This window comes from Physeter macrocephalus, chromosome 20, assembly GCF_002837175.3.
Source record: "Physeter macrocephalus isolate SW-GA chromosome 20, ASM283717v5, whole genome shotgun sequence".
Lineage (NCBI taxonomy): Eukaryota > Metazoa > Chordata > Mammalia > Artiodactyla > Physeteridae > Physeter > Physeter macrocephalus.
In genome coordinates this window covers 72,051,601-72,065,814 of record NC_041233.1, presented here as the reverse complement: position 1 = coordinate 72,065,814, position 14,214 = coordinate 72,051,601, and the positions used below count along the sequence as shown (strand labels likewise).

At 37.8% G+C, this 14,214-nt stretch overlaps 1 protein-coding gene across 3 annotated transcripts in view; it reads left to right on the top strand.

Moving 5' to 3' along the window:
* RAB11FIP2 (RAB11 family interacting protein 2) overlaps nt 1-14,214 on the top strand; it is a 41,361-nt gene that overhangs the window by 2,014 nt on the left and 25,133 nt on the right. Inside the window, exons 2-5 of one of the 3 annotated variants that reach the window (XM_028481316.2) lie at nt 4,264-4,706; nt 5,418-5,886; nt 9,696-9,768; nt 9,977-10,518. In XM_028481316.2, coding sequence (XP_028337117.1) covers nt 4,264-4,706; nt 5,418-5,886; nt 9,696-9,762 — 979 coding nt within the window. In that variant the 3' untranslated portion in view covers nt 9,763-9,768; nt 9,977-10,518. Of the gene's footprint in view, nt 1-4,263; nt 4,707-5,417; nt 5,887-9,695; nt 10,524-14,214 lie in introns of those variants that run through there. The other 2 variants (XM_028481315.2, XM_007111121.4) reach the window with 2 other exon arrangements.

Below are 14,214 nucleotides of genomic sequence, written 5' to 3'. Positions count from 1 at the left end.
AATCAGGTCTTTGGTTTAATATATGTAGGGTAAAAGGGTAGAGAGATAAGTAATACTAGGAATGCTGGAGGAAAATGGTAAATATTTAACTGAAGAGATGAAAATATTTTAAAAGGAGAGAAAAGGGTTTAAAGAATGTGTAAAGTTGAATATGTATCAATGATTTTAATAACACTGTTTGATACCTATAAAGTAACATTCGGTTACTTCTGAGGAGTTCTTCATCAAATTTAAACTGAAAAATGGATAATCACCAAATAATTTATTTCAAATTGCCAATTTTAGATGACCTTACTAAATAATATTTAGAAGTGTTCTGAATGTAAACTTTTAAGTATATTGCATCTTCAAATTTCATACTGCATTTACAGTACTTTTAGTGTTAATGGCTGATATACTACAGACCTTCTCTGAAATATAAGTTTTCCAAGTGAAAGTAGGCCCAGCTGTGTGAACCCAGAGACTCTGAGGATGAAATAAGCTTTTAAAGTTTCTTCTTGTTTCACTCCTTATCTTTGGCAGCATCACAATTACAATAAAGTTGGCTGTAAGCGATACTCCAATATCGTAGTCTCCCTACAGAAATTCTGTATTGGCTACTATATGAAATGGATTAGAACTTTCGGGGAGGAAAATGCTTTTAAATGTTATCAAGAGCTCTTGTGATGTTATTGCATTCAAGGTGATTTTCATATGTTATTAAATCCGTAACATTTTCTTTCTTTGTGGATAAATGGGGACCACATATTTGATGAGATCTCTTTATTGGTAATATTTCTAGTTTTTTAATATAGTTAATAGCTTCCTTTTTCAGCACAGCTGTACATATGGCCCAGTAAGAGACAGACTTGAGTCACCGGTGTATTGCAAGAAAGATATTTAATATTCTGCACATTGCTGAGCCTTGTCAGCATATTCCCAAGTGCTTTTTAGAAAACCCGTATGAGTGATGAAGGCTACCAGCTGATTTAGAAGTCCCATGGAACTGCTGGGTGTGACACTTTCTACTCTTGACACTGAAGACAAGTATTTACAGCTTGTCTTCCAGTTGTGTTATGATAGGCCAAGAAGTGTGGTGGCTAAAACTATCATTTACTTATTTTTATACCTTGAAATTAAAAGCCTTTTTTTTTTCTTTCAAGGAGAGGGGAAGAGGGGCCTGAGCCAGAACACTTTGAGTGGGGCATGGAAAGAGAACTTCTGTATCTCCCACTTTAATGGGTGTCTGGGTCGGTTCTGGCACGAGATTTAAGGAAACAATACAGTATTTGATAATAGAATGGTAAAATAGTTCATGCTGTTATGTAATACCGATTGATTTTTTTTTTTTTAACAGCAGAAGTGGGTGATGTTGATTTTTTTTTTTTAAATGCTCATGAGAAGTAGTAACCATCAGAGTCCCTAGAGTTAGGTATGACTCAAACACATGCAGATTTTAGGACTTTTGTGTGCAACTCTGCAGTGCATCTGCATCCTGGCCTCTGGCACCCTTACTGCCAATCATGTCCTATTTTGACCACACAGTACCAATTGCTTGGGGATAGTTCCCACATGTGTGGTGGTTTTTGAACATGGACCTGTGCCCACTAAAAATTGAGCAGAGGCCGTATACAGTTTAAATCCAGCACTCCAGAGGTGAAAAAAAAAATTAATCCACTAAGCCTCAAATGCTATGTCTTCATTTTATCTTTTTGAAGCCTGGGAAAACAAGTGCTATCTCTGGAATGATTCTTGAAGGTCTCATTAAGTCTTCCCTATTATATCACTTTCAAAACACAGCAGCTAGAGTTATTTGTCATGCCTATATTTTCAGTTGGTATATTTGTTAAAGTTCTTCGCAGTTGGGTGTTTGGAGGGTTTTTTTTGACGAGGAGGAAGGAAAATACTGTTTTTACAGTTTATATTCAAACACTGACTTGCTTTATCCATTAAAGCTTACCTAAGTCTTTATCTTTCCTTACCAAAGAACAAAACAGTGCAACACATACACACACACACACACACACACACACACGAGTTGTAGCATGGCTGTTTTAAGAATACAGTTCTAGAAATGAAAATTCAGTAACATTTATTTAGTGCAAGGCAAACTGATTTAGTGCAAGGCAAACTGCCTTCAAGGAGCTTACACTCTAGCAGGACAAAACCTACATTGCCTTCTTTGTTGGCTCTCATGTCTCCTGATTAAATACAGTGTCCTGTAAAGTACAACCTGGTATGCGTTTAACCTTATTAACATATGTGATTCATTAGATACAAAAGAACTACTATTTTCATGCAGCTGTTGTTCATCAATTTTGGCTATTTTCCTTGTTGACTCCAATCTGACATTGAGAAGTTACTTATTCTCTGTGCCTCAGTTTCCTCATCTGTGAAATAAGGATGTTAGACTAGATGATTTATTTGGTCTCATTTCTAAAATTCTATGAATTTCCATTACCCTTACTCCCTTACATTTATTGGGTTATTGCTTCATTTTTTCCTCAGATTTGCTTTGATTTTGTTACACACATGCAAACCCTATATGCTTGGAGTTTTTGTTTGGTTCGTTTTGTTTGGGGATTTGTGGGGTTGAGGGGTGCATTGTTTGCAAAGTGGATTCACCTATTTTCTATATAACCTGAGTTGTTAATAGAGCATTTCTCATGGGCCATCCATTGGAAGGATTTCTCCCCCATGGAAAATGCTCTGTTTCCCCAAACTGTGAGTTAATAATTGGGTATATAACCTTGCTTCATTTCCAGGCTTTTCGAGTGCTCAACTTTGTTTTGTTGAAGGTTCTCTATTCCACAGAATTTATTGCTGTAATTTTTTATTTCTAGTCTCTGAGTTCTCAGATTTCACCATTTGCCTCAGATAAGGGATTTTCTCTATTTAGGGTCTCAGTTTAATGCTTTCTATTATAAGACATTCTCTTTTTAAAAAGTTGCTTGTTTTGATGCAACTAGATCTTAATTGATTGAATTGCTTCAAATTAAATAGAAAATATTTCTTTTGCATGTTACTTGCTAAGATGTAGCTGGTATATATATTATGTGCCAGTTTTCTTTTGCCTGGAACGGCCTTTGAACCAGTCTTCCAATTGATAGTAAATGTAGCTTCTTCTGGTATATCCTGTAAAATTAGATCAGAGTTCCTTTTGTAGCTAAGAAAATTTAACACTTGCAGAGCTGTATTTAAATGATGACCTGTCTCGGATAATATACGGATGTATATGGGATATATCGGATATATCTCGGATACATACGGGACGGATAATATACTTCATTGTTAAGTAATGTGAAAACATTGTGGAAACTGTCTTCTAGGCTGGAGTTTGTAGTTTTTTTGGCTGTTTGCCTTGTAGACTGACCACTTGTGACACCAACAGCTGGAGAAGTTCTCATGGATAAAAATACTGTAAACAAAACCAAAATAAACTTTGCTTCTTACACATCATTTAAAAATGGGCAGTGTAATTCACTGAAGTGACTAAAAGCATAAGATATGGCTCCAGTTAAAATAAGTTTTATTTGGTATTGTCACAGTAGCAATAGTTAATGAAACAAATAAATAGATTCTAAGAGGAAGCATGTAAGCTTTCTTTTTTCATCAAAAACGCTTTACAGGATTTATTACTATTTGTCACTTCTTGCATTTTATTTAATTTGCATATTTTATTCAGGCAGAGGCTTTGACCCATTTTTTATGAATGTAAATTATATCATATGCGACTTTCATGATTAGCAGACTATATGGAGTAGTCTCCCATATTAACAAAATTCTGTTAATAGCTTTTGCAGAGGAACTATTTTGAGATAGAGGCTAAATATTATTATTTTACTAAAAAAATAATCATTATCATTTTATGGTGCTCAAAAATAGTTTGTATTGATGAATTATTTCAGGGTCTCTATCTTAGTGTCTTTTAATGCTAAAAAATGTTCTTCAGCCATTAGCAACACTTAACCCCAGATGAAAACATAATAGGCTATGGTTGGTAAGCATTTTCGATGATGAGTGATTTTCAAATCATGAAAGAAAAAGTTGTCTAAATAGCTTTTCAAAAAAGACTGATTCCTTCTGTATATGCCACATGACAGAGACTTAACCTGTTTTTTAAATGAAGCATTGAATAAAACCAGAAGCACTCTGGCTGACAGTTTCTCCTTTAGTGCTTAGATTGCCTTGATGTAGAGTACCTAAAAAACTATTTGTATACAACAGAGCTCAATAATCCTCTCTTCATTACATGTTACAACCCAGTTTTTCCTTCTCTTTAAGGTGGTTTAGTTTAGAATCCAAACAAGGAAAAAGAGCCAAAAACAGGGGTGAGATAAAGGTCAATATTCAATTTATGAGGAACAATATGACAGCAAGTATGTTTGACTTATCAATGAAGGACAAAACAAGATCTCCTTTTGCAAAATTAAAAGATAAGATGAAAGGTAGAAAAAATGATGGGACATTTTCTGATACATCTTCTGCAATCATTCCAAGTTCTCACATGCCTGATGCCAATACTGAATTTTCAAGTAGTGAAATACAGATGAAATCTAAACCAAAAAAGCCTTTCCTTTTGGGTCCTCAGCGACTCTCTTCAGCACATTCAATGTCTGATTTAACTGGGGCCCATGTATCCTCGGAGAAGCTGAAGTCTGGCACCATTGCTCAAACGCATCTTCTCGGACACCAGATAGATTCCTTTGGAGCAGTTCCGGAAAGTGGTAAGTGACTCATGCATTCTTTCTTGTTGATCCTCCGTGGTTTGAACTACCCTTTTAATTTTTAAAGTTTGACTTCAAAGTTAGAGAATACAAATTGGAGTTTCTTGCTAGTATTTTCTAAATTTAGTCATCAAATATTTATTGAGTACCTACTGTACTCAAAATTGGTAAGTTTATTAAAGGCAGAGCTTGTCTGCATTCAGTACTGTATTTATATTATTAGAGAATAAAAATGAGTCTTGGTTTCTTTTCATGGCCTGGCTTCTTTTTCTTAACTGCCGTTTCTCCTGTCTCAAAAGCCTGAAGCATAAATGAATATTCCGTTTCATCAGAAAGTTCCTAGAAAAGAAACCTTTAATGTTCAGAAGTAAGAAAGTGAATTTAATGCTAATGATGAAAAAAAGTCTGAGAATTTATAGCACTATGATGCCAAGCAGAACCTTTAGTTTTGACATTATAATTTGTTTATGTGATTGTTTCTTTCTGAGCTGAGTAAATTACTAATTGTCTAGCAAGATACTAATTGTTATTAGCCTACATACCGCTGTACCTTAGCATTTTAAGGTTGTTTTCCTTGATTATTTTAAAAGGTTAATATCTTTAAATAGCTAATTGCTCTCATTCTAAAAACAGCAGTATGCACACAGAACGTGTCAAATAGTGTGATGTAATGTGTCACTGATTATGTACTAACTACAAAATTGTTTGCAGGAAGTCTCAGATCTCCACACAGAAGAACATTAAGCTTTGATACTTCTAAAATGAACCAACCTGACAGCAGTGTGGGTGAAGGTGAATCGTCTTTCGGAAGACAAAATGACCCATTTACAAATGTGACTGCTTCATTACCCCAAAAATTTGCAACACTGCCAAGGAAGAAAAATCCATTTGAAGAAAGCAGCGAATCATGGGACAGCAGCATGAATTTATTTTCAAAATCAACTGAAGTAAGAAAAGAAAATAAAAGAGAAAAAAGGGAGAAAGTTAGCCTATTTGAAAGAGTGACTGGAAAAAAAGACAGCAGAAGATCTGATAGACTTAACAATGGGGGATCTGATAGCCCTTGTGACTTGAAATCACCTAATGCATTTAGTGAAAATCGTCAGGACTATTTTGATTATGAGTCAACTAATCCGTTTACAACAAAATTCAGGGCTTCAAATATAATGCCATCTTCAAGGTAAGCTTAATGGGGGGAAATTGTGCTATTTTGGAAAATGTTGTACTTGAAAGTATCAAATATCCTTTTTAAATTCCTTTTATTTTACTTGAAAAAAAATTCTTATCTTATTTTTATAATTAATTTTGGAGCCGGGCAGTGTTGCATACATCTTTGGAATTGAACTTTTTATCTTAGAAGGATAAAAGATTCTTAATCCCCACTGTAGCTTATTTCTACTTATGTTAGCCAGAAGCTCACCGAAACTTATAGAGAAAACAGCATAGCTTTTGATGAGACATAGTGGGAGTGAATCACCAGTGGGTGTTAATTCAAGCCAGAAATTTAGGTGATAAGTTGTGTTTCTAGATGTTATTTTCCGGAGATTAGTTATGGACCAATAGCAGCCTATGGACTATTCTTTAAGAAATGCTGGCTTAAGTATTAATGGTTTTCATAATAGGTGTTAACTATCCTTATTAAATGGCTATTTAGAGTAGTTTTTATTTGTGAATGTTTATTGGAATTCAGTGAACCTTGTGGGTTCTATAAATACATCAAAGAGTATCTGTAATGATGACTTATAGAAATAATCTATCCTGATAAGATTTAGATTTTCAAAATCTGTTCTCAGTTATGTAATAGTACTTTTCTAATTCCTTAGTACAGGTTGGAACTGTATGGTTTAAATAAAATGATGGATTTTGCAGAAGTGAATGGTGGACTAGCTGATTAAGGAAACCTCAAGCAAAGAGTAAGATGAATTTATTGGAATCTTAAGCAGTCATCATGGAAGAGCATGGTAGACTGTTTGCCATGTAACATAGACGTTCTTTCCCAAGGCAAGGACGTATGATGTTCAGACCCCAGTGGGAAACCTGGCTCGGTAGCTCTGTGACCTCTCTCAACCTCAGCATCTCCATCTTTGAAATAAGGAAAATGATACCTACTTGATAGGATTGGGAGACGATAAATGATAAAGTACATGGTACAAAGCCAGGCCCCAAATAGGGAACCCATAAACGGTGGTTGCCGTTTACATTGCCATGTCATACTTTGTTCAAGAACAGTGCTTTGTGTTGTCCTACTATAAACAGAAAATAGTACTAACAATTGCCCTTTTAGGCTTGTGATCTCCTGTCTGTCTTCTGATCTTCTAAAACATGCATTTAGAGTTTTCCAGGGAAAGTTTGTGTTTCTTTTATCAATAAATGGGTATTTGCTGTGGCTTTAGAAAGTATTGTTCAGTTTTCTTTATAGACCGTACTCCAAAGAAATATGTTTTTATCATATGGTATTAATATTTTATTGAAGAGTCCATTGTTTTGTTATGCTATTCTCAAGCATTTCATTTTGGTATTTTACATAGTGTACTTCACATATTGCGTTCAGTCTTAAACTACAGAGGTAAATAGAAATGTATTTGCTTTTTTCCCCCTCTTTAACTGAACTTTTTTTGAAGAGGATTACTGTAAAGAACTGAGATAACTTAGAGATTGGATAATTTACATAATGTTAGAGTCAAAGAAAAGCAAGAAAAATGGGAAATGATAGGAAAATAATTTTTAAATTATGGCGGCATATGGAAAAATAGGTATCCTCAAATTTTTAATTGCCTTATACCTGGGCTTATTTATGTGGACTTAAAAATTAATGTTTTAAAAGTGAGTGTGGGGGCTTCCCTGGTGGCGCAGTGGTTGCGCGTCCCCCTGCCGATGCAGGGGAACCGGGTTCGCGCCCCGGTCTGGGAGGATCCCACGTGCTGCGGAGCGGCTGGGCCCGTGAGCCATGGCCGCTGGGCCTGCGCGTCCGGAGCCTGTGCTCCGCAGCGGGAGAGGCCACAATAGGGGGAGGCCCGCATACCACAAAAAAAAAAACAAAAAAAAAAAACAAAAAACGTGAGTGTGGCATTTTGTGAAATTCGGGCTTTGTTTTGGGTTACTTCAATATTAATATTGTATCACAATTAGAGCTGTTTCATGATATTTGTATAAAATGATTGCAAATATGTGAAAAACAATAGGTTTTTTAACTTTAAGAATTTCTCTTCTTCATATTCATGAGATGCCAGCTATAAGAACAAAATCGGGCTTCCCTGGCAGCGCAGTGGTTGAGAATCCGCCTGCTAATGCAGGGGACACGGGTTCGTGCCCCGGTCCGGGAAGATCCCACATGCCGCGGAGCGGCTGGGCCCGTGAGCCACGGCCGCTGAGCCTGCGCGTCCGGAGCCTGTGCTCCGCAACGGGAGAGGCCACAACAGTGAGAGGCCCGCGTACCACAAAGAAAAAAAAAAAAAAAAAAAAAAGAACAAAATCATTTGTAGATTCCTGCGAAGTTACTCTTCCATTTTGTGTCACAAACGATCTTTGTGATAAATGTAAAACATTTGCAATAAGGGGGTAGGTCTAATTAATAGTGTAAGAAAAGAAGGATTGAATATAAATAGATCTAGGAAGAGAGTGCAGTTCAAATTTTTGGAAAGCAACTTTGTCTCGAGTGGAATTAGGAAGGATATAGTCTGAGGTAGTTTGGTCTATTCATATTTATTCTCCCAGTATCATTCCTCAGTTATATGGGACATTTTAGATTTCTCACCTTAACATCTAAACCAAATGCACTTTTGAAGCTATAGACTCACATCACTAGGACACATGCTGTGAATTATTTTTTTCTGTAGTGCTAAATAGATCTATTTACAGAGTCTCCTGGACTCTTTTTTTAATTTATTTTCGTTAATTTATTTTTTGGGCTGTGTTGGGTCTTCGTTGCTGCACGTGGGCTTTCTCTAGTTGTGGCAAGCGGGGGCTATTCTTTGTTGTGGTGCGTGGGCTTCTCATTGCCGTGGCTTCTCTTGTGGAGCACGGGCTCTAGGCACGTGGGCTTCAGTAGTTGTGGCCCGTGGGCTCAGTAGTTGTGGCTCGCGGGCTCTAGAGTGCAGGCTCAGTAGTTGTGGCGCACGGGCTTAGTTGCTCCACAGAATGTGGGATCTTCCCAGACCAGGGCTTGAACTCGTGTCCCCTGCATTGGCAGGCGGATTCTTAACCACTTGCGCCACCAGGGAAGTCCTCTCCTGGACACTTGTGACTGATGTTTTTGAGAATGCTGAACAAAGTGAAGGGTAAAATATGTAGCTGTGGAACTGGATTTTTTTCTTTAGTGAACTGTCTCTGCTGTGATTGCAGGTACACAGGAACTATATTATTACCCTCTGGGTGAATAATGTGTATGATTACAACCGGAGAATTTTCCTTATGCCAAAAAAATTTTAAATACTAAGGAACGCTTTCTTGAAAGTTAGAGTTTTTATTTCTTTGTAAGTAAAGTCCACCTGAAGAAATCACCTAGTAATCACAAAAATTACTGCATTTTGGTTCTGTTCTTGGAATAGATCCCATAGTCTTACATAAAACTGAGAGAGGAAATGAGTTAGGCTTTTTGTTGGGTTACTTCAACAAAGAGCAGGGCTCTTTGAAACACTTTTCCCTGCAGTTACTAATTCTCAGTCTCTTTCCTCTTACCTACCCCCACTTCTTCGAAGCCTCTCTTACTCTTGTAGGAAGAGGTAGCTGTTCCTTGTGCTGCAGCATGTTCTTACCTAGATCTTCCTTTCTGTGGACATTTCATTGTTCACTAATGTGACCAGCCACTTTTTTTTCCCTCTCACCTCCATGAACGACATGAGGACAGGGCCTGCATTTCATTCATCTTTCAACCCTTCATCTCCAGCATGATGGGAAGTAGCTGGTATTGGAAAGCATTTTTTGAATAGATGAACAGGGTATAGCAGGTGGATTTTCTAAAATGCTACTTTCATTCTCTCATTCCCTTAGTCTCCTGCTTCCAGCTCAGTGTGGGCTAACACTGAGACACCTGCTAACACCAGCAACAGATCCATAAAGGCAGGTGTGTGCATTTTTATATACAACTAAACATGATTAGAAATCTCAGTGAGTTTTAAGGGACTACCAAAATTTAATATTCATATCCTAATTAACATATTTCTGGAGTTTGTTAAGAACTCTGTATTAATTAGGATAGGTTATCAGCTGCAATAAACAACCTCAGATCTCATTGGTTCGTTCCAGTAAAAGTTTATTTTTCCTTGTCACAGTCGAATTCTCTGAGACGGGGCTGGGCTGGAAGAAGTGGCTGTGTTCCATGCTGTTGCTCAGCTCCACACAGTTGCTCAGGAACCAGGCTCCTTCCTTCTTGTGATGCCACCCTTTAACGCCCATCCTCCAAGGCCGTGCAGCAGGGAGAGAGAGTGGAGGATCATATGTGGGACGTCTTTATGTGCCAGGCCTGGCAGTGGTACCCATTACTTCCACGTGTGTCCCATTGGGCAGCGCTCAGTCATGTCCCAACCTGAGTGCAGCCAGTTAAGAAACATGGTTTAGCTGTGGACCCAGAGAACACTGAATTGGGTGTGGTGAGTGTACTGTATTGTGTGTGTCCTGGATGCCAGTTCTAAGAAGTCTGGACACTTAACACTTGGCATGCTGTAAAAAAGTCCTACTACACGTGTATATGAAAGGGTAGCTGGGATTCTTATAATTTTCAGGAAAATGTTTTCTTAATTCACTATTGGTATTGAGTTGTTTGTATTTTAAAATTGCTGTTCCTCTTGCTTTTTAATTACAAATCACAGGTAGTTTAGCAGAATCAGTATCAACTAATTTGTTATGTGGTTAACCCTACAGTTTGTAAAATAATGATCTTTTTGCATCAGCAGTAATTAACTTTCCAAAAACAAATATTCCTGAATGTTTGTTATACCATTTTCAATAATTTGTTCACAACCAGTTCTTCTTTAATACTGGGTTATTTTCCCTCTGGAAAGTGGAAATAGGTGGGTTTGTTCACCAAACCAGATTTCCTCTTTTTTACAGAGACGCAGCTAGACCGTTCACTTAGGTGGGGACATGTGACCAAGTTCTGGCTTTTTTTTTTTTTTTTTGCGGTACACGGGCCTCTCACTCTCGTGGCCTCTCCCGTTGCGGAGCACAGGCTCCGGACGCGCAGGCTCAGCGGCCATGGCTCACGGGCCCAGCCGCTCCGCGGCATTTGGGATCTTCCCGGACCGGGGCACGAACCCGCGTCCCCTGCATCGGCGGGCGGATTGTCAACCACTGCGCCACCAGGGAAGCCCCAAGTTCTGGCTTATTGAAGACTTAGTGGAAGAGATGTGCGGTGGGCCCTCCATATCCCCAGGTTCCGCATTCGTGGAATCAATCTCAGGTCGAAAATATTTGGGGGAAAAAAATCTGGAAAGTTCCAAAAAGTAAAACTTGAATTTGCTGCATGCTGGCAGCTACTTACATAGCATTTACATTGTATTTACATTGTATTTACAGTATTCACATAGCACTTACGTTGTATTGGGTGGTGTTAGTAATCTAGAGGTGACTTAAATATATATGGGAAGTATATGGGAAGGATGTGTGTAGGTTACATGCAAATACTACGCCATTTTATATACGGGACTTGAGCATCCAGAGAGTTGAGTAATCTCCTGGGGTCCTAGAACCAATACCCCACAGATACCGAGGGATGACTGTATACCAGTTTCAGGTCTAGTCCCGTGAAAACCTCCTGTACCACCCTCCATGTTGCCTGTCTTCCTCCATACCCTAGGCTGAAGGTTGCCAAATCTGGCTTGCTGCCTGTTTTCGCAAATAAGGTTTTCTTGGAGTGCAGTTCGCCCATTTGTTTATGGCTGCTTTTGTGCTATAATGGTAGAGTTGAGTAGTTACGACAGAGACTGTATGACCTACAAAGCCAAAAATATTTATTATTTGACCTTTTACAGAGATAGTTTGATGAACCCTGTACTAGCTGGATGGAGGTCTTTAAGAAGGGCAGAGCCATAAGACAGGGACAACCTGGGTCCCTGAATGCATGTGGAAGGCCACCTGATAAACAAGAATAACTGTGGAACCTTGTCTTGAATGATAAATTTTCAGAATATTAAGTTACTGTGATTTTTGCGTTTATTTATTATAGCACTTAGCATCGCTATTGTTGATCATTTATGGCACAGAGGCCATAGCGCCTCTTGTTCCTGTTAAGAAAAGCCTAATATTCAGAAAACCTTCCAGAGCCACGGTGTGCAACACCAGATCCAAACTCTTGTTCCTCATTTTCAAGGATTATTGTATTTTAGGCTTTTCTTAACTACCCAACTTTTCTTTTACAATTCCTCACCTTTCTGTGCCAGATGAGTTCATTTCCTTACTGCACCTCGCTGCCCTGCGGTCCCTATAAGCCTGGCCAACTCTGTTCCTTGGCTCAGCTGTGGAATGCACTCTTCACTCATCTCTGAGTGTCCTAAGCCTAGCTATCCTTGATGTTGAAAACTCTTTAATCCTCTTTTGATTGATAACATAGTGTTCCCTTCTGTGGAATTCTGCTGATACAGAGCATAATTGCTCTACGATGTTCATTGTGGCTCAGTTTTAGTTGTCCCCACTAACCTGTATCAACTGCTGAACAGTTGTGCTGAATCTTCTTTTGTGGGTGCCCGCAGCACCTAGATCACTGCATGTCATCAGTGCTGATCATCGAGGGCACCTGGGGATTTTTTTTTTTTAAAACTACGGTTCGTTGGGTCCTACCTCAGACTGAATTAGAATCTTCAGTGAGTAGGCCCTGAAATAAAAGTCAACATTTAAAGAAAAAAAACTTCCTGCTGATTCTCAGGCTTAAAAATTGTTGATCTAAATTATATCATCTATTTCATAAAAGTTCAGGAAGTACTTATTTACGAATAGGAATCAGGAGTTGTGCTGATAAAGTCATAGTTGAATGGACAGTTTAGTCATATCAGCTTTGTCTACAGGGCCCTAACTAAGTAAAGGGATCAGTGAGGAGATCGGCTTGACTAAAACAGGGGTGTGGAGAAGAGTATGGATTTGGTTGAATGGCTAAGAAACATCTAAATTTACTTAGGCATTGAAGAGCAGGCAGAAATGTCTGCCTGTTAAATATTTACGGCATCTGTGGATGGATTGTTTTTCAGGATTCAGGTAACACCAAGGCATCAGTAGTGATGAACAACATTTTAAAAATATGCTTGTGTTTGTATGCTACCTATAATAAATTGAAGAGAGACTACATTCGTGAGGTATATTCTTCTGAGGTTCCAGTTTAGGACTGAAGAATACCTCCTGGTTAATCAAGAGAGCTCATTAATATAAGGAGAACATTTGTGGTGTATGTCTTATTCTGAAATTTAAAAAAATATAGTCAATAATAGAAGCATACTCTGTAGGATGAGCTAATGTTGTTTGATGTTAGAGGTAGCTCATCAGAGAGCAAGACCTTACGGGAGACATTTTTACCAGAGAATTTTGTTTTGGGAACATCCTTCTATTTATGACCTGCACAAAGAACACACTTTCCCTTCATTATTTTCTGCCTTGTTGTAGTTGTGAATATACCATGTAGCAAACTCTTAGTTGCGCTACGAGAACTGAATGGTATGTTGTATAATAACATGCCTAGTATCATTGATTTTATTAGAGCATGTATGCATATATTTCCTTTTGCAGTATTTGCTGTGGAAGAACCTGTCTACTTCTTTGCTCTGAACTTAGGCCAAACAGATATTTTTTAGGGCAGTACATAAATAGTGTCTGAGATGGCGATCTCATATTTATCACTAATATCTTATAATTTTGCATGATAGTGTGCCTTTTCCTTTCCGGATCAGGTTAACCTACTTCTCTTTTCCCTTCCTCCGTCCCTGCTTTCTTTAATCAGTTCCGGTGATGATTGTACCATACCTGTCCTAAAAGCTGCAAAAAAATTAGTTATCTAGAATGTATATTTAAATGTGTCTCTAATTTTCCCAAATCAAAAATCACCATAGGCTTTTAAGCATGTAACCATTATTATGAAGTTGTATAATATGTCCATAAAAAAGACTACTGTAGACTTTTATTTTTAAAAGTTATAGTAAACAGATGATCCTAAAGAAAAGACCTATTCATAGTTTTAAAACCTTCACTTTTATAATGCTCCTTATGGACATTTTTTTTTTTTCCTGTATAAGTTTAAAGCTCAGTCTTTGGCTTAATAAACCTTATCCTGCATAAGGTTTACTTTAATAGCAATATTTATTTTTTATCCTTATTTGTCTAATATTAAAGGTACTCTCCCTGTTATTCATAGCGGCCTATAAATCTTTTACAGAGCTGAAAATTTGTAGCTTCATTTATGAGACAGAAAACAAAAACTTGTCGTGATTTTTGGAGCCATTAATCCATTAGTGCCCAGGGATTTACAGAATGTATCTAAAGAAACAATGACTAGGAGCATGAAATATGCGATGTGATTAGTTCCCTTAAC